We start from the raw sequence: 17,871 nt of genomic DNA on the forward strand, positions 1-17,871 counted from the left end.
CCTAAACTTAAGCATAGGCTTTACGCATACATATTTTATTTTATATATCTAATTTTTAAGCTTGTCTTAACATACTTCCTGGTATGAAAATCTTTTTATATCTTTTGTTACCAAAACAAACAAAATCCGCATTAAAATTACTAGAACCATGTGAAAAAGCCAAAGTAATGCAGGTTTTTCATTCCTCCCTCACTTAGGAGAAAAATCTGAAAAACAACTCCTTTATCTACTTCTGGTAAAGAAATGCGTTCAAGATTTTGTATTATTTTAAGCTATAATATTTTGAGAAAGATCTTTATTTGCCTTACACAACAGTAAAAATTATATATTACACATTAACATACTATATATTGCCATGATATATAATTAATAAAATATTGCCTATCAAAAAGTTTTACCACTGTTTAAAAAAACAAAATCCTGAAAGTGATTTTTAAGTTGTACATTTTCTTCAAAAGAAGAAATTCCTAGCTTTTACTCAGAAAAAAAGAAAGTACATTTGAAAGTTTTTCTCTTAGGAGCAATCTGGGGTTCACGCATCATTCATATTTTCTTCCTTTTGCTCTTCTTTTTTTCTAACATTTCTACTGTTTTCCTCTTCTTGGTTGACACCAGGCTGCTTCCTTTTGTTGGCTTATCACTGTCACCAGTTAAACCGCATTTCTTCGTGTCAGGTTTTAGCTGCCTTTCTTCCTCCTGGACTTCCCGGCCAGATTCCTTTTTTTTCCTTTTGGACTGTTCTTGTTTACTTACTAAAATACAAGAGACATTGCATTTAAAGAGTGTTTTTCCCTTTGAAATAAACATAAGCCCACAATAAAGTCAAGTCATCTGGATCTCCTCCACTTTAATGATTCAAAGAGATAGCAGATTATTTAGTTTCTGTAAACGATCAATTTCATTTACCAGGAGATGGTTCTACAGCTGGAAGCAGGCTTCCTTTCGTGTCTGTCACTCTGTCCAGCCACACTCCAAGACATGTCAGCCTGGCGTTAGTGTTTACTTCACACAGCAAAGACGGGGAAACCCCCTGAAACAGGACCGGCAATTCGTGATAACTAACACAGAGGGATTTTAAATAATTACTTTCATTTTTCCATAAACATGTTACCTTAATTTAAAACTCACACTGTATTCTGAGTATAACATATACTGCCTAGAAGAAATGTATTATCTTGATTCATGATTGGTTTGACTAAGTCCTTCACGAGAGCCAATTTCTAAGAAGGGCTCCACTAAAGAAAGCGACCATTTTATCGTGGTCATTTCTGGGTTTAACAAAGAACCATGCACAAAGTAGGTACTCAACAAACCACATTCACAGAGAATGAAGAATAATAAACCAAGAATCTGTAAGAGGGAGACTACCAAAGGGAATTTAAATTTCCAATGATCTGTTTCAAAACTATTGTTAGTTCTACAACTGATCAAAAATTCCCCATTTTTTTCCCTTAGTAATGGCACTATGTTTATTTAACAAAATCTTACAGAGAACATCAATATACAAAAGAGAAGAAAGTCGTGCTTCTCTGATTTAAACAGCAGGAGTTCTGGAATCCTGCCAGCTCAGACTCACCAAACCAACTCCTGAGGCAGTGCTATGGAGCCCTAACTTTAAAACCATGAATGTCAATCATGCCTGGAAGAGATTTTAAAAGTTTAAAGATCTATGCCTTATGACCCTAAAAAAAATTCCACCTCACTTAACTCAAAATTAATATTGACAGTAAGACTCCCATTCAGTGTATTTACATTGTGCTGAGACACTGACCTTGTCCTCTTCGAGCTTCCACATTTTGATGAAACCATCACTCGATGCTGTAACAATAATATGATGCTCTGGAGTTTCAAAACTGAACATGTCTTTTACCCTAGGATAGAAACAGTAACACCATAAAAGACCCTTTCTTCCAGATAGTATGATACTGCTAGAACGCTTCTATGCACAGTCTCTTGACTTTTCAATGCTTCAAGTATTTCCAAACTGCTCAATGAACGGTGCCTAAAATTTAACATGCTTCACGCTCCCATGAGTTGGTGAGTCATTTTCAGGGTCTAAATTCCAAGATAAAATTGACTGTCAATGATACCTTAAGAAAAAGTTGAAAAGATGGTGACAGATAACTATAAATCATCAGATTATCATAAAGGAAATAAAGATACTTAAAGCCCCTCACCTCAGGAAACTACAAGGTCAGTACCGAGAGAAAAGACAACAGAGATGACCCGAGGCCTCCTCCTCTGCATCTGTTTTTCTTGTCCTCAGTGCCGCCACCCATAGTCTAAGCTACTATCATTTTCCTTCTGGACTACGGAGTAAACTAATCGGCCTTGCTGCTTCCATTTTTGCCCCCTAACAATTTTTTAAAAATCAAACCATGTTACTCCCAGTCTTAAAATTCTACAAAGCTTGGATCTGCTTTAAAATAACACGGGAGAGGGAGGAAGTGGTGGGACGTAGATAAACCAATATCTACAAAGGCACTTAGTATAAAATTCAAACTCCTCACCATGACTTGCAAGGCCATGCACCATTTGGCTCACTCTGACCCAGTCACATGGGTCTTCTAGCTGTTCCTAAAATACACCAAGTTCTTTCCTCCCTCAGGGCCACTGTGCCTACAGTTCTCTCCTCTTTTTAGAAATAGCTCCTTTATCCCTAAGGTCTCTCTTAACTCCCCCTTCCCCGATCAACCTATCTAAATAAGTTACCCGTGTTATTCCCAAATCGTAATACCCATGTCTTCCTGTTACAATTACCTGCTTGTTTGTCATCTCTGTTGCCCCACTATACGAGCCAGGGGAGTGCAAGCTCTTGTTGCCGTATTTCATTATGGATGCTCAGCGAATACTTGTTAAATGAATGAATGGCCAAATTTCGTGAGTGCTATACGGCCTTGAAGAATATGTTCATTTCTCAATACAGGGGGAAACTAGGGCCTGTCTAATTATTGCAGTATTCTGAGTACTTACAAAGAGAGATTTCTTAAAGCTGAACTATTATTTAGAAAATAAAAACTAAGAGTTGTCTGAAACATAAAAGAATATGCAAATAAAACACATTAACGTATAACCATCCATAATCGACTTTTTCAAAATTACAGATGGAAACAGCAGAGGCAGGGTCAGACAGAACTGGGTTGACTCCCAGCTCCAACACCTAACAGGGGGGTAATCTTGGTCCAGTTACTTAACCGTTTACTCTGAGACTCCCATTTACCCCCAGAGACACAGTGAGCAAGAGATAACAAACTGGCACAAGACAGAGGTCAATATGTCATCTATTTCTCCTGCAGGAAAAAAAAATTGCATAGAAAGGCGCTAGAAGTGGACAAGGAGAATAAAGTGAAAGGACAAGAGTGGTCAGGGGCAGAGCTCAAGATGGTTTAATTGTTTTTCCCTGCTGAAGCATGGATTGAGGATTTCAGGCCTCAAGTCTAATGAAATTATTGGGAAAATAAATTCCTTGTGCAAGTGACTAGTCCTGATGACAACTTCACTACTTCTGTATCACTCAGGCCAAGACAACAACATGCCCACTATCCTCTTAGGTTCCAGAAATCATATATATGTAGATATGTCTATGTCTGCGGTCGTTCATAAAAAACATATACCCTAAAAAAAAAAAAAAAAAAAAAATATATATACCCTGCTTTATGAAGCTACTGCATTTATAAGAGATTCTACACGTACATGCACACAGAGATTAGTGAAAAAAATACCTGTTTTCATGAGCTTTGAATTCAGAGAGGCACATTAGTGAATCACAGTCAAAAAATCTTACAACCTCTTCATCTCCAGCCACTGCAAGGACAGATTCCTAGGAGAGGAAAAACAGAATACTATCCAGAATGTCATCAACAACGACATCAACAATGTCATCAACAATGTCACCACACATACTAAACTCCCATCACTGATTTCCGATCACTTACTGAAAGAAACGTAACAGAAGATACTCTCTTTTCATTTGTGATGGTGCCACTGACGGATGCAGTGTCAAGCTGATAGACATCTATTTTGTTCAGAATGACAACTACGTATTTCTCTCCTCTTGGGGACCATTCCACTATGTGAGCATCTGTAAGTTAAAAGCACAAAGCTGTTGTATTTCATGAATAAAAAAAGAAATTGATCAGGGTCATAGTAAAAATAGCAAATATTTACACTGCATTTTCACATCCATTATCCCATTCAATCTTCACAAGAAACTTATAACACGTATTTTGTGAGTTAAATTGTAGACAATGAACTAGTTCCAAGACTCATTAAGGTCATACAGCTGGAAGGTGGCAGAGCCACACCAAGAATCCCAATCTAAAGCGGGAAAAGAAATGAACATAAAGCATTTGCTCTGGGGGAACCACCACCATGCACGAAAATAAATGTATATGTACATGCTCACAAGAATGTGTGTATATACATTCACATCCCATCAAATTTTCAAATACATTTCAAACAAAAATACTCACTTTGTTTTATGTTTTTTATGAATGCCGATCTTCCTTCCACAAGATTCCACGTTCTGCAAAACAGGAAGCTCATTTACGGCATGATCACCAACTCTGACCAGGTATAAAGGTAAGTTTAAGGAAGACTGAAATGAAAATTTACTAACTACTTGGCTATTCAGAAGAACTGCCTTCTTTCTTACAGCACCACGTGAAGTATTATCAAGCAAGATTAAAACTAGCTCTGTTCCCACAGCCCTTTCCTATGTATGCTGAGTCCACTGTATTTTCAAAAGGTTTCACCCCCTAAAGCTCTTCTTTTTAGGATCACCCTCTACTTCACAGCTTACAACTGCAATGTAACTTGCATGTTTGAATATAGAGCTTGTCGTTTTTTTTCCATTATGAAAAGGTTCACTAGCTTTCAACCTCTCCCTTGTGTCAAAATATCATCAAATGGCTGACAACGTGAGACAATACAGAAACAGAATCTAATTACTATAGTAAAAGATGTCCCAGGGGTGGGTTCTTGTTATACTTGGAGAACGAAGACCACAGCTTAGTAAAGGTGCTCTTGGGCCTTAATGACTTACCTTAATGTCTTATCTGTACCCACAGACAGGGCCAACTTGCCAGACGGGTGAATGGAAAGGAAGGTCACATGTCCTCTAAAAGGAAACTGACAGTTAGTCCCCAACCTGACTGGCACCTGGAGACCGATGGGGAAGTCTGGACTCACTTGTGAGCTTTAATCGACTTCAGGCACTCCCATTTCTTTGCATCCCAGACACAAATGAGGCCGTCCTCTGCCCCGCTGATTAAGTGCCTGTTGCCGTGGAATTTCAGGCAAGTTATTGTGCCTGTGGAAAAACCAAGACAGGCAGAACTAACGTTCATTTTGGGTGCAAACTCCATTGCTGGCTTGAAGGCTATGCTGCAGTAAGAAAACATCCAATATCTTATATTACTGAAACATGCCTTCAAGTGTTGGGTGAAGAAATTAATTTGTTTTTCATCTAAGATCATACAGTCTCAAGCCTATGTAAATATTTTCAGCAAAGCGTTTCTCTAGTTGCAGATACAGGTTTGAACTAAGCAGTTCACCTTCTTGCTTTACATCCCCATAGTCATAAACTTTGGAGATGGCTGGCTAGGATAGTTTGAGCAGAAGTCAAACAAAACTAACCAGCTAACCTGGGGATCAAACCAAGACGCACAGCCATACGACTTCTACTTTCCAAACAGTGAATTCGCTACCCAACCACCCATGATGCAGTTATTACGCCTTCAGAGCTACTTTTGATTTGACTTCTACACAGTTCTTATTCACTGTCGTAAGAATTTATTACAATTTCATAAAACAATACACTAATTATGTCTTCTGTATTCTCCTTCCATGGTTAACAAATCTTCCTACATCTTTTTAACTTCTTTACAAAACATTGCACTCCCTTCCACTCAAACTGAAGCCTGGATCGCCCATGAATTTCCCCTACAGCGCTCCTCAAATATTAAAAGGCTGGAGCGAGGTGAGGTGATGGAAGAACCCAGTACTCAATCCCTCAAATCAGTCCTCAAGTAAGATTCCTTATCCTTTAAAGTTTGTGTCACCCAGCTTAATTGCCCTAGAGTTGAGGAGTCAGCAAACCACTGCCTGCCGGCCAGATCTGGCTGGCGGCCTGGTTTTGTAAATGCAGCTTTACTGGAGTACAGCCAGGCTCGCTCAGTTACAAAATGTCTACGGGTGCTTTGGCACAGCCAAAGTGAGTAGTCGTAACAGAGACTGTATAGCCGCAAGGCCTAAATATTTACTATTTTGTCCTTCTCAGAATAAGAGTGTGAACCCGTGTCGTTACTGCCCATCTGCACACCTCCTGGTCAATCCTTTACACTGCCCTTTATATTGAAAGAGCCAGAGATCTGTGAGGAATAATTCTGCACCCCCAAAAAGCACTAATAATATGTGGGCTTATGGACTCCCTTCTCCTCAAAGTGGGAAACTTCAGCCACTTTGCCCATGTTTTCCTCCTTCCCTACTTCTCATTTTGGGAATTTTGCTTTCCCACATCTTCTACTCCTTCTTTCCACGACTCCATTTGTTCCCTGGAAAAGAGCTTATCTATTACCAACTGTTAGAAAAACAGGATTTGTACCAGGAATGAAGGAAATCAGGAACCCTATTTCATTCATCCCCTATCCAAACTCTTTCTAAGTCCCTTCTTGTTGAACACCTGTACCAATGGGTTTGGACAGACTAGACTCGTTTAACTTATTTCCTCCAAGCCTAAGGGAGAGAGGAGGCTTCCTTGTATGAACTGGGATTAGGAGACAGACAGGAAAAGGAACGTACGTTGAAATCACGCAGAGCCGAGCTTCTGCTGAAAAGCGAGACACCTGTCAAAGTAGCTAAGGACCATCTAATATAAGAAAGACGCTGATCACTCTAAATTTACTGCTAGAAGCCAACGCTTGGTGTGGAACTTCTGTAATATATGAAAGATAGTGTAAGAAAAAGGGTACCTGTCTTTATCTGCCTTTCACTGCAGGAAGCTAACTTGCTTGGCTGAGTTTCCTCAAACTAAGTATGTATTTAAGTGATTCTACTGCCTTAAGTTCTTTCTTCCTTTCCCTTTTCCTTCTGGAACACATGTGAAACCCCTCCTTCTCTGTCCCCTGAGAAAATGCAGTGAAGACAGCACATGATGTTCAATACCAGGGAAAAAAATTACCTGTTCAGTCTTTCTGTCCCTCGGTCCTCCCATTACCCCGGTCAACTGCACCATCGGCGTGGAACACACAACTGTGGCTTGCGGATCAGCCCCCCGACCTCCTCGATGCCAGTGACCTTTGCCTCCTCTGTATTTTGTCCCTCACCCCTACAGCCCGGACACCGTTACCACCAAGAGCTTTTCCACATTAACTCTACCCTCTGACCACAGCCTCACATCGTCCCAGCCCTTCTTCCACTCACAATCCACCTGCTTTTTTTCACTCTGGAGATCTGCAGACCCTTGACACTCTATCTTCTCTAGACTGACAACCTATTCTTTCTCTGAAACCCTCAATTCCCTTGTAAATCGATCCTTCTCTTGCACACGTCAAGTAACCGTCCTCTCTCTCCAGAAATGTCTGTGGCTTACTGCAAACACATGCTAGTCCATCCACAGCCTCCAACTTCAGTCAGGCAGGCCCTCGTCAGGCCTCTACTTGTTCCTGGCACCTCTCCAGGAGAGGCATCCAAACCACGAACACCCTCCTCAGCGCTGCTGCCTCCTTCTCATTCAACCCCCAACCTCCTCCACGCAAGGGCCCCCGAGATCTGGCCCCAACTACTTCTCCAGCCACTCCCACCTCCATTCCAATCCTCTCATAATAGCGAGCCCCTTACAGCTCCCCAGACACAGCAGTGGTTAAAAATACAGGCTCTACGGGCTTCCCTGGTGGTTCCGTGGTTAAGAATCTGCCTTCCAATGCAGGGGACGCAAGTTTGATCCCTGGTCGGGGAACTAAGATCCCACGTGCCACAGGGCAACTAAGGTCACACGCTGCAACACAACTAGAGAGCCCGCGGGCTGCAACTACAGAACCTATGCACCCTGGCGCCTGTGCACCACAACTAGACAGAAGCCCACGCGCCGCAATGAAAGGTCCCACATGCCGCAACAAAGATCCCGTGTGCCGCAACTAAGACCCGACGCAGCCAAATAATAAATAAATAAATAAATAAATATTTTTTAAAAAAACAAAAAACAAAAAACGGGCTCTAGACCTAGGGTTAAGTTCCAGTTCCAGTGTTTTGTGACCCTGGGCGAGCCATGGAACATCTCTGAGCCTAGGCTTTCTCTTCTGCGAACTGACAATACAACTATACCTTCCTGGCATACCGCTGGGTACCTGATGGCCCTCAATAAAGTCGGCTCTTCACATGATGCTACCACTTGTGCTCGTCACACTGCCTACTCTGCCTGGAATGTCCTTTTCTCTACCTTGCAAGTTTCACCTAGCCAACAACTGATACTTTTCTTATAAAATTATGCAGGTGTCACTTTAAGGAAGTTTTCAATGAAAACTCGCTTCCTCCTCCTTGCCCTCTAGACTGGGTTAAGTGCCTCCCTTCTGTCCCAATACAGACTGTGAGTAACTTAAGGACAAAGAACCACATTTTTTCCATTTCTATATTTCCTAGCACAGAATCTGCTACGTATCAGACACTTAATGAATTGTTCATCTGAAGTCAAACTGTAAAGTAATAATACCTCAACATTATTGTCTTGAAGAATACAATGTTCTTACCATTGTGATGCACTAGAGCCCCATGGTCTATCTTCTTTTTCATGTCATAAATGTGAATGGTTTCATCTTTGCTCCCAGTGACTACAAAACGGCTACTGACAGCCACTGCTGACAAGGAGGCAGTGTGGGCGTGGTGAGTGAAGTCGGCCACAGGAGTCCATTTCTGCTAAAGAGTGATACATACAGTCAGTGCCATGCCACGATCGTATCGTAGTTCTCTACAAAGAGATAAGTGGTTTCGCGATCTATGAAAACTCTCAACAGATCCTACAAATGGAGAAAAGACTATGCAATGAAAGGGAGATTCACACAAACAATCTGAGAATTGAATAAGGAAGGTAAAGCACGAGATGGGAAGGCATCGCTGAGTATCAAAACAATTATGAAGACTGGGCTACAGGGACTTTAAGGTCCCATCCAAATCCTTAACTCCTTAATATATTTACTTAGATGTGACACTTTCATACCATTCATTCACTCAAATGTCCAAATCTTGATTTGAATTTATTCACTCAAATACTGAATAACTACTATGTGCTTGGCACCGTTTTAGGCAGTGGATACAGAGCAGTGAACAAAAGAAACAAAAGTCCTTATCCTAAGGGCGTTGCCATTCCTGTGGGAAGGACAGACAAGACACAATATGATGTCACAGAGATAAGTATCAATATAACAACGCCTATAAAGAAAAATGAACAGGATTTGCGTTAATACCAACATAAGCCCTAGACAATGACCAATGATGAGGTCTTGAGAACTCTATGCTTGCTGCCATGAAACTTCTGGATTGGATACGTGTGACTGGTTGAGTGCGAAGGATGACGGCTGAATACACACACACACCCCCCACAAATTAAGGGAGGTGCATCAAGAAGTATTAGCAAAACAAATAAACCAACAAAGAAAAAAAAATCACCAAACATGTTTGAACACACTTAGGATGTGTTATTGCAAATTAATTCCTAAAAATGACAGCAGGATAGCCCTTCCATCAATCAGGACCCAGGGGGCCTCTCTTGAGTAAAGGTACAACATTCCTGAAGAGCTGCTATGGCCATAAATCAAAGAACAACCTTTGCTTGTGCATATTACAGAAGGAAGGCTGGTTATCTGGAATATTGCCTGACTAGGTTTAGAAGCAGTACTGGGTAATGGTTAAGCGCTTCAAGCATCAGAGACACCTGGGAATTTGAGTCCAAGGTCTGCCACTTATTAGCTCTGTGGCCTTGAACAAGTCGCTTAACCTATCTCAACTTCTGGTTCCTCATCTGTAAAATGGGAATAACTGTATCTGCCTCAGAGCGGTGCTGTGAGAACTACTCTGTGTCTGGAACATGGAACGCAACGTAATTACAGAAAGAACACAATAAGTAGCATCATCTTTGAGTATTCAAAACACGTACCTTTCAGCCAAAGACAGATTAACCACCAGAGTAGAAAACAAAATAAACAAAAACAATCAGTCAAGTCATATACTTCCAGTTTTCTAGTTAATTCAAGACTGACACTTTGACTTCTTCATAAACAAGTACTCAATGAAACAGGTTTCTGGGAAATACCTAGGACTGCTTAGGGAAAAAAAAACAGCACAGGACTGAAAGTTAAGGGATCTTGCTTCTAGTCCTGGGTATGTCCTATCTGCTTCACTACTGCTAATTTACTTAACTTTTTAACGCACACACCCAATAAAATTCTTATATTTTGTTGTAATTTTTCTGCACGTGTTTGCCTCCCTCATCCTCTCCTCCTTATGTCGGGAAGATCTCCAGTGCAGGATCCATGCCTTTGGCTTCTCTGCACCTTCACTGCAAGTACTGGCCTCACCGTGAGGGCTCAATAATGAACTGGTGTCACTTTATCTGTGAGGAGTTTTTCCGGATTTAGCTCAAATATTTTGTAAAATACCGTAACATAAACTCAGTGAAAGAGCGAACTGTTCTTTCATTAAACCCTGAACACCTCACGGGCTGTCAACTTGGATTCATAATCTACGGCCCACTGGCCCGTTTGCAGAAATGCCAGCTTCCTTCGTGCACAGTAGTCAGAATGTTTACTACGAAAGACAGGCATCGTCTCGTCGTATGAAATGCCTTTTCCGTGTTTTAAAAGGCTAACGTGTATTTTAAGTCTCCTGAGCTTCGTCACCGAATCCCTAAGAAATCAGACGGCGCGCTCCCTTGCTGCGCTGTGGGAACCAGACCCAACGGTGCCCGCCCCACCAGCGGCGGCCCCTCCCCGCGCGGGCTCTCACCTCCTGGTCGCCGCTCGCCTTGGGCTCCAAGTGTACAGCGAACCCAAAAAGTACCTGCTCGTAGCATCCAGCTACCAGCTCCATGCAGCATGCAGCAGGGCACGCGGCTCCTCCCGGAGGCAGGCTCAGCGCAGACCGGTAGTGACGAAAGCGGATGCAAGGGGGAGGAAGGGGTCCTTCCTGCGTCGGCGCTCAAGTTTACGTCAAGACCGCGGGGCTGCCTTTTAGACGCCTGCATCCGTGGGAGGGATTTCAGGGCTAGAAGATCACGCGGAATTTCCAAGAAGGGAATAATGAAGGACGCCCCATGACGAGATTCTCATTTCAAGGAGAAAAACAAACAAACAAACCTGGGGACTAGTAGGCATATTCTAGGGAGCCTTGAGCTAGGCGCTTCTGAGGCGAGTGGGCGGGACATCCTCTGCGGAAGCCCCTCGTCTCCGGTACGTCTACGGAAGGGGCGGGGCAGCCTCCGGCCTGGGCGGAAGGCGTAGAGAACGCTCGGTGTTTCCGCGCTGTTGGTCAGCGTGGACCCCTGTCTGTAGTGGGCGGTGATAGCGGGACAGGAGTTAGGTCTCCTTGTTGTGCAGGAAGCCGAGGAATAAACTTTTCTCGCTCACATTCTCTGTAACGGAGCAAGGAGGGGTGGCATTTAGGGTTCGCCGTTATCAGAGGAGTCCGATTCCCTCGTTCCCGCGCGGGCCCGATAATCTCGTCCTGCACACCTTTCCTTGCAGCTCGGTTATGGATTGTCGAACTTTGGGGGCAAATTGGCCAACGTTGTGGCACATCCTGGGGAGGGAGGAGGACCCTTTACTTGAGGGGAGTAAAGACATTACTTGACGAACGGTATATAGGCATCCTTGGTCAGGTTCTACAAAGAAATGTCATTTATTTCCGTTTCACCACCTCCCCCAGGTTAGGTGCAGAGTCAAACGTGAATAAAAGCAAAGCCCTAATTGGGTTTGAGATTTTCAGGAGATAACGGAGATTCAGAGATGTGTTAGGACAGCTTCGCACAGACTTAAAAATAGAGTAAATCTTGGAGCGTAAAAATAGTCTCGCGAACGCCCTAGCGGGTGGATATGACGGATGGGAGGTTGACACACAGGTTGGTGTCGACCCTTAAACCCCCATATGGATTGTAACACATCCTATAGCTCTTAGACCCTCTTGGCTCTGAGGGCATTTGTTCACCGGTGTTCTGAATCGTCAGTCCGTGTTTTACTCAGGGTTGTTTTAATTGATGCTGGTTTGGATACCGTAGAAATGATTTCATTTTGGTTGTCACTGCAGCACAAGGGAAGCCTTGTCTTCTGTGTGCTTTGGCGACTCCATGTGTAAGGACTCCTCAGGCACTGAAATGCTGAAGTCCAGCTCATTCTCAGCCTCTTGAAAACCAGTTTCACTGTTTGACCATAGAGGCACCCATGAGGGAGAGTGCGGGCTGGGTCCCAGACCACCGCAATGACGTGTCACACGAGTTCTTTGTTTTCCCAGTGTATATAAAACTTAGGTTTGTATTATACTGGGGTCTATTAAGTGTGCAATACCATTATGTCTTAAAAATGCACATTCCTTAATTTAAAAACACTTTATTGCTGAAAAGTGCTAACTATCATTTGAGGCTCCGGCAAGTCCTAGCAGTAATAGCAAAGATCACTGATTACCGCACAAAATAGAATAATAATGAACAAGTTTGAAATATTGTGAGAATTACCAAAATGTGACACAGAGAAACGAAGGAATCAAATGCTGTTGGGAAAATGGTGCTGATAGACTTGCTCCATGCAGGCTTGCCACAAACCAATATTCGTTTAAAAAAAAAAAAAGCAATATCTGTAAAGAATAATAAAGCGAAGTGCAAAAAACGAAGTATGCCTGTAATTCCTTCCCTTTGGGCTAGTTATCTCATTACGTTACCAAAACACAAGTTGTTTTACTATTTATTTTCCTAATTACTGCTTGTTAGTTCTGGTGGTTCTTCCACCAGAGAACCACTAAGGTCAGAGGAATGTGAATTGCTGGAGTGGTTGTCCCCGGCATGGGACAAAGAATGAGTAAGCAGGGGCTTCCCTGGCGCAGTGGTTAAGAATCCGCCTACCAATACAGGAGACACGGGTTCGAGCCCTGGTCCGGGAAGATCCCACATGCCGCGGAGCAACTAAGCCCGTGCGCCACAACTACTGAAGCTCATGCACCTAGAGCCTGCAAGCCACAACTACTGAAGCCTGTGTGCCTAGAGCCCGTGCTCCACAAGAAGAGAAGCCACCGCAATGAGAAGGCCACGCACCGCAATGAAGAGTAGCCCCCGGGCTTCCCGGTGGCGCAGTGGTTGAGGGTCCGCCTGCCGGTGCAGGGGACGCGGGTTCGTGCTCCGGTTCCAGAGGATCCCACATGCCGCGGGGCAGCCGGGCCCGTGAGCCATGGCCTCTGGGCCTGTGCGTCCGGAGCCTGGGCTCAATTTTTTTTTTTAAATGAGTAAGCAGGACATTTCTTGAAGTCTCGTATTTTGTCTTTAAATGTGTGACTTTTTACATATCTTTATTTTAATAGGAAGTCAGTCTCTCATCGAAAAAAAAAAAAAACAAACTTTTTTCTGAAACTGTTTCAAAATCATGTGCTTTATGTATTTTGTTGCTTCTGAAATCCCCCTGGTGCCCTGCCTCATTACCCCAGCGAAGTCTCAACTGCTGTTTGAGAAGAATTAGTTCTCATTTGAAATTAATTTTAATGTATCGCGATAAAAGGATAATTACTACGGTCAGCATCTTTTGCCAGATTGTCACATTTTATTTTTTTTAATTAATTTTTATTGGAGTATAGTTGAGTATCTGTCACATTTTAGAGAAGAAACTTGTGGGTTTTGCTCCAACTAGGATTCTTTTAGAATCTAGTTGGTTCTAGAATGAAAACCATAATGCAAGCCACATAAACATAACTCAAAATGGTTTACTCCTTTTCTTTTTTTGTTTACTGTTAAAAATTAGTGAAACCAATCATAGAGCTTAGAAGACCTTAGAGCATCTAGTCAAGGGGTTCCTAATCTGGGGGAATTCATGGTTAAATTTTTGGGCCTCTGAATGCCCTGAACTTACATGCAATATTATGTATGTACATTTATGGAGGAGAGCATTGATAAAATTTTATTACATTTTCAGAAAGATTAGTGCCTCTAAAGCTAAAATACTCTAATCCAATCTGAGGTTATAAATGCTAAAGTAGGTCCAGGACTCTTTCCACACACCTAAGTAACAGCAGACCCTGGTGTTGCTGCTGCCTTTTATATTTCCTTGGGCTCAAACGTTCTCTTTAACGGAGAAGAAAAGTGGTTTTTCATTGTCTAAAGAAAAGCACACATACAATATCATATATCTGCTCAACTGGATTCAAACTGAGCATACTTCCTGCCAAACCTCCTGTTCTTTTCCAAACTCAGGATGTAAAAAGCCATTCAATTTCATTCTTGTGAAAACAGCCGTTGCCAAGAAACCACCAACACTCCAGGGATCATTAACTCTAAAGCACAACAGGATTTCTAGTTTTGCATTTAAATTATTGATAGAAAAGCTTCTTACACTTGAGCCATGCATTGATTTATTCATTCACTCAAGAAATATTTATTGAGTACCTGGCTTTGGTTCGCTAAAGAAAAAAGAGCCAGTTTTCCTTTGGGGGTGAGGGGGTGAGGGTGGTGATAAAGTGGATATACTGAGCTAAAAGCAAGATACAGTGCAGAGAACTCGGCCCTGTTAGAACTATCATGTGCGTCTAACATTCCCTCTTAGTTACCTTCTCTTCACAGTGTGACAGGTAGCAAGTCTGTTAAATTTGGGGACTCTACCGAGCTTGCCTGTGCTTGTATTCTCAGAAGATTTTGGTCTCCTCTGCGCGTGGAGCAGAGTAGGCTGCTTCCCCTGGACACCAGCCTGATAGAAATTTGCTTCACCTGCTTCATGGGAATAATCCCCGTGAGCTTTGAGAGGTTTGCACTTGTGGCTGAGATCAAGGAAAGATTTGTGAACTCTTCCTCGTCACCATCACCTAAAAATCACCTGAATGTCCATCTTCATCTCTGGAGCCTTGCTCATGGCCTTCGGTGCCCCGGCTCCTGCCGCCTTCCTGGGTGGGTTCAAGATGCCCTGTTGACGTCCCCTACAACCCCAGCCTCCTTACCACCTTGTCTGAAGGTTCAACTCCCACATTCCTTTCCAACTACAGCCCCACCCCTCTCACTCATTCATAGCCAAAATTCCGATTTTCTTTCCAAAAAAAATAAAGTCAGTCCTAAAATAAGAGGACCAGAAAAAGATATTCACGTTTTTATGAAAGAATCTTAACTGATATGTTGAATTTGATTTCTAAGCTGCTCCAGTATTTAAGAATTTGTCTTTTTCTAAAAAATACAACAAACTGATGAATATAACAAAAAAAAGAAGCAGACTCACAGATACAGAGGACAAACCAGTGGTTACTAGTTGGGGGGAGAGGGTACAAACTATGGGGTGTAAGACAGGCTCAAGAATGTATTGTACAACACAGGGGATATAGCCAATATTGCGTAATAACTGTAAATGGAAAGTAACCTTTACAAGTTGTATGAAACATTTTGAAAGAAAACAGAAACAAAATAGTTTTTTAAAAAAGGAATTGTTTTTAACCTTATATAACTTAACAACAATAGTGGCTTAAACAAGACATTCATTTATTCTTTTGGCCACGCCATGCAGCATACAAGACCTTAGGTCCTGTAACCAGGGATGGAGCCTGTGCCCCCTGCATTGGGACGGCAGAGTCTTAACCACTGGGCCGCCAGGGAAGTCCCAAGATACCTGTTTCTTAAGTGAAAGGCATCTGGAGGTAGGTTGGTCTAGCGCTGGTACAGGGACCCCAGTCATCAGGGACCCAGATCTGTTCTCTCTTTAAGACCCTGTGTTTTGGGAATTCCCTGCGGTCCAGTTGTTAGGACTCAGCGCTTTCACTGCCAAGCACCCGGTTTCAATCCCAGGCTGGGGAACTAAGATCCTGAAAGCCGTGCAGCCAATTGAAAAAGAAGAAGATCCTGTGTTTGGTTGTGTGACTTCTTCCTTCGTATCACCTCATAGGCCAAGAGAGGTGCAGTTATTTTGTCTTCAGCCATCACATCCGTAATCTCAACACTAGGCCTGGGGGAAGGGTGGAGGACAGAAAGGCCTCCTTCCAGCTAAGCAAACTCCCTCTGCCTACGCTGTCATCAATCCCCTTGTGATAGTTCGATTTACATTTTATTAGCCAGACTTTGGCCACCTGGACACGAGGCCTGTTGCTACCTCCAAATAAAATCAGGGTTCTGTTATTTTTTTTAATTAATTTATTTATTTTTGGCCGCATTGGGTCTTTGTTGCTGTGCATGGGCTTTCTCTAGTTGCAGCGAGCTGGGGGCTACTCTTCATTGCAGTGCGTGGGCTTCTCATTGCGGTGGCTTCTCTTGTTGCGGAGCATGGGCTCTCGGCACGTGGGCTTCAGTAGTTGCGGCTCGCGGGCTCTAGAGCACAGGCTCAGTAGTTGTGGCGCACGGCCTTAGTTGCTCCATGGCATGTGGGAGCTTCCCGGACCAGGGCTCGAACTCATGTCCCCTGCACTGGCAGGGGGGTTCTTAACCACTGTGCTACCAGGGAAGTCCCAGGGTTCTGTTATTAAGGAAGAAAAGGAAACCAGATATTGGGTGACCCCTAGCAATGTGTGCACAGCTGCTAATGAATAACATCTCCCTTGAACACGGGGAAATTCACTAGAGTATAAGCTCCACTGTATGCCAGGCACCCACCTTGTATATAGGAGGAGCTCAGTAAATGATGGGTGAATGATTGAATGATTTGAATTCAACATGATGATTATTTTTCACATTACAGGTAAATATAGACTACATTAAGAATTTGAATAGTGGAATCAACAAGCTACAAGGAAATGGCCAGACCCTGTGTCCTTATTTAGACTCAAAAGTTATCTTCTCACATGTTGACATTTTGTGTAGCCTTGCTACTTAAAGTGCCTGCGAGCTGGCTGGAAGGGCAGAATCTGAGGCTTCACTCCAAATCTATGGACTCCGAACCCACATTTTAAACATGCTCAGGTAATTTGAACCCGGACTAAAGTTTAGGAAGCACTGCTTTGTCATGCTTTAAAAAAACAAAACAAAACACACAGCATCACAGAAATATTTCTTTAAAATTTTTTCCTGCACTTGCATTAAGGTAGGGGTGTGTGTGTGTGTGTGTGTGTGTGTGTGTGTGTGTGTGATGTGTGATATATACCACTTCTTCCCACCAGCTGGTTGGGGTAAAGATTACAACCTGCAGAGGATGTTTAAAAAAAAAAGTCCAGGGACTTACCTGGAGGTCCAGCGGTTAAGACTCCATGCTTCCAGTGCAGGGGCCATGGGTTCAATTCCTGGTGGAGGAACTAAGATACCAGATGCCGCAGGGCGCAGCCAAAAAAAAAAAAAAAAGTCCATTAGATGCTTGTTCTGATAGGTATTCTTTGCAGATAATGGAACTGAGGAGGGAAGCATCGAATTGTAGTCTTTGTCTTAAGGCTTTAGTGATTAAAAGTGACTCCCTTACAGATTATCGTAGGGGGTAGGGTGGAGACTTCTGCGCGCTTCACAGTCGCCCAACTCACGCTCTCTCTCTGGTCCCTCCCCGCCCCCAGCCTCCCCCTTCTGTCTGGCTTTCCCGGGCCTGACACTTGCTGGAGCGGGCAGGCAGCCCAAAGCCCGTGGAAGTTTGCAGGAGTTCCCCCAGGTGACCCCAATACACTCCTTCCCAACCCCACCCACTCCTTAACCCACATGAAAGTCAAGGAATTAAGTACGTGGCCGCAGGTAATTCCTATCCC

At 43.1% G+C, this 17,871-nt stretch overlaps 2 protein-coding genes across 13 annotated transcripts in view; both read right to left on the reverse strand.

Moving 5' to 3' along the window:
- Window positions 1–255: 255 nt before the first annotated feature.
- Window positions 256–11,407, reverse strand: PAK1IP1 (PAK1 interacting protein 1). Of its 4 annotated transcripts, none has more exons than XM_012537194.3 (10): window positions 10,996–11,407; window positions 8,745–8,910; window positions 5,191–5,311; window positions 5,045–5,119; window positions 4,473–4,525; window positions 3,936–4,081; window positions 3,723–3,820; window positions 1,772–1,871; window positions 907–1,030; window positions 256–752 (listed from the first exon to the last, which is right to left on the reverse strand). In XM_012537194.3, exons 1-10 carry the CDS (start codon window positions 11,077–11,079, stop codon window positions 544–546), a joined length of 1,176 nt encoding a protein of 391 aa, XP_012392648.1. In that variant the 5' UTR covers window positions 11,080–11,407; the 3' UTR covers window positions 256–543. The 4 variants fall into 4 exon arrangements, with proteins under 4 accessions (XP_012392648.1, XP_033263928.1, XP_004281090.1 ...); XM_033408037.2 differs by having other exon boundaries at window positions 11,050–11,192; XM_004281042.4 differs by having other exon boundaries at window positions 8,745–8,907; window positions 10,996–11,161.
- Window positions 11,408–11,508: 101 nt separating this feature from the next.
- The window catches only part of GCNT2 (glucosaminyl (N-acetyl) transferase 2 (I blood group)), a 148,829-nt gene continuing 142,466 nt past the window's right edge, over window positions 11,509–17,871 (reverse strand). For 4 of the 9 annotated variants that reach the window (XM_049715621.1, XM_049715619.1, XM_049715622.1 and 1 more), the window contains 2 exons: window positions 17,367–17,436; window positions 11,509–11,620 (listed from right to left, as the gene is read on the reverse strand). In XM_049715621.1, coding sequence (XP_049571578.1) covers window positions 11,518–11,620; window positions 17,367–17,436 — 173 coding nt within the window. In that variant the 3' untranslated portion in view covers window positions 11,509–11,517. The other 5 variants (XM_049715628.1, XM_049715624.1, XM_049715625.1 and 2 more) reach the window with 4 other exon arrangements.

Source organism: Orcinus orca, chromosome 10 (genome assembly GCF_937001465.1).
Source record: "Orcinus orca chromosome 10, mOrcOrc1.1, whole genome shotgun sequence".
Taxonomy (NCBI): domain Eukaryota; kingdom Metazoa; phylum Chordata; class Mammalia; order Artiodactyla; family Delphinidae; genus Orcinus; species Orcinus orca.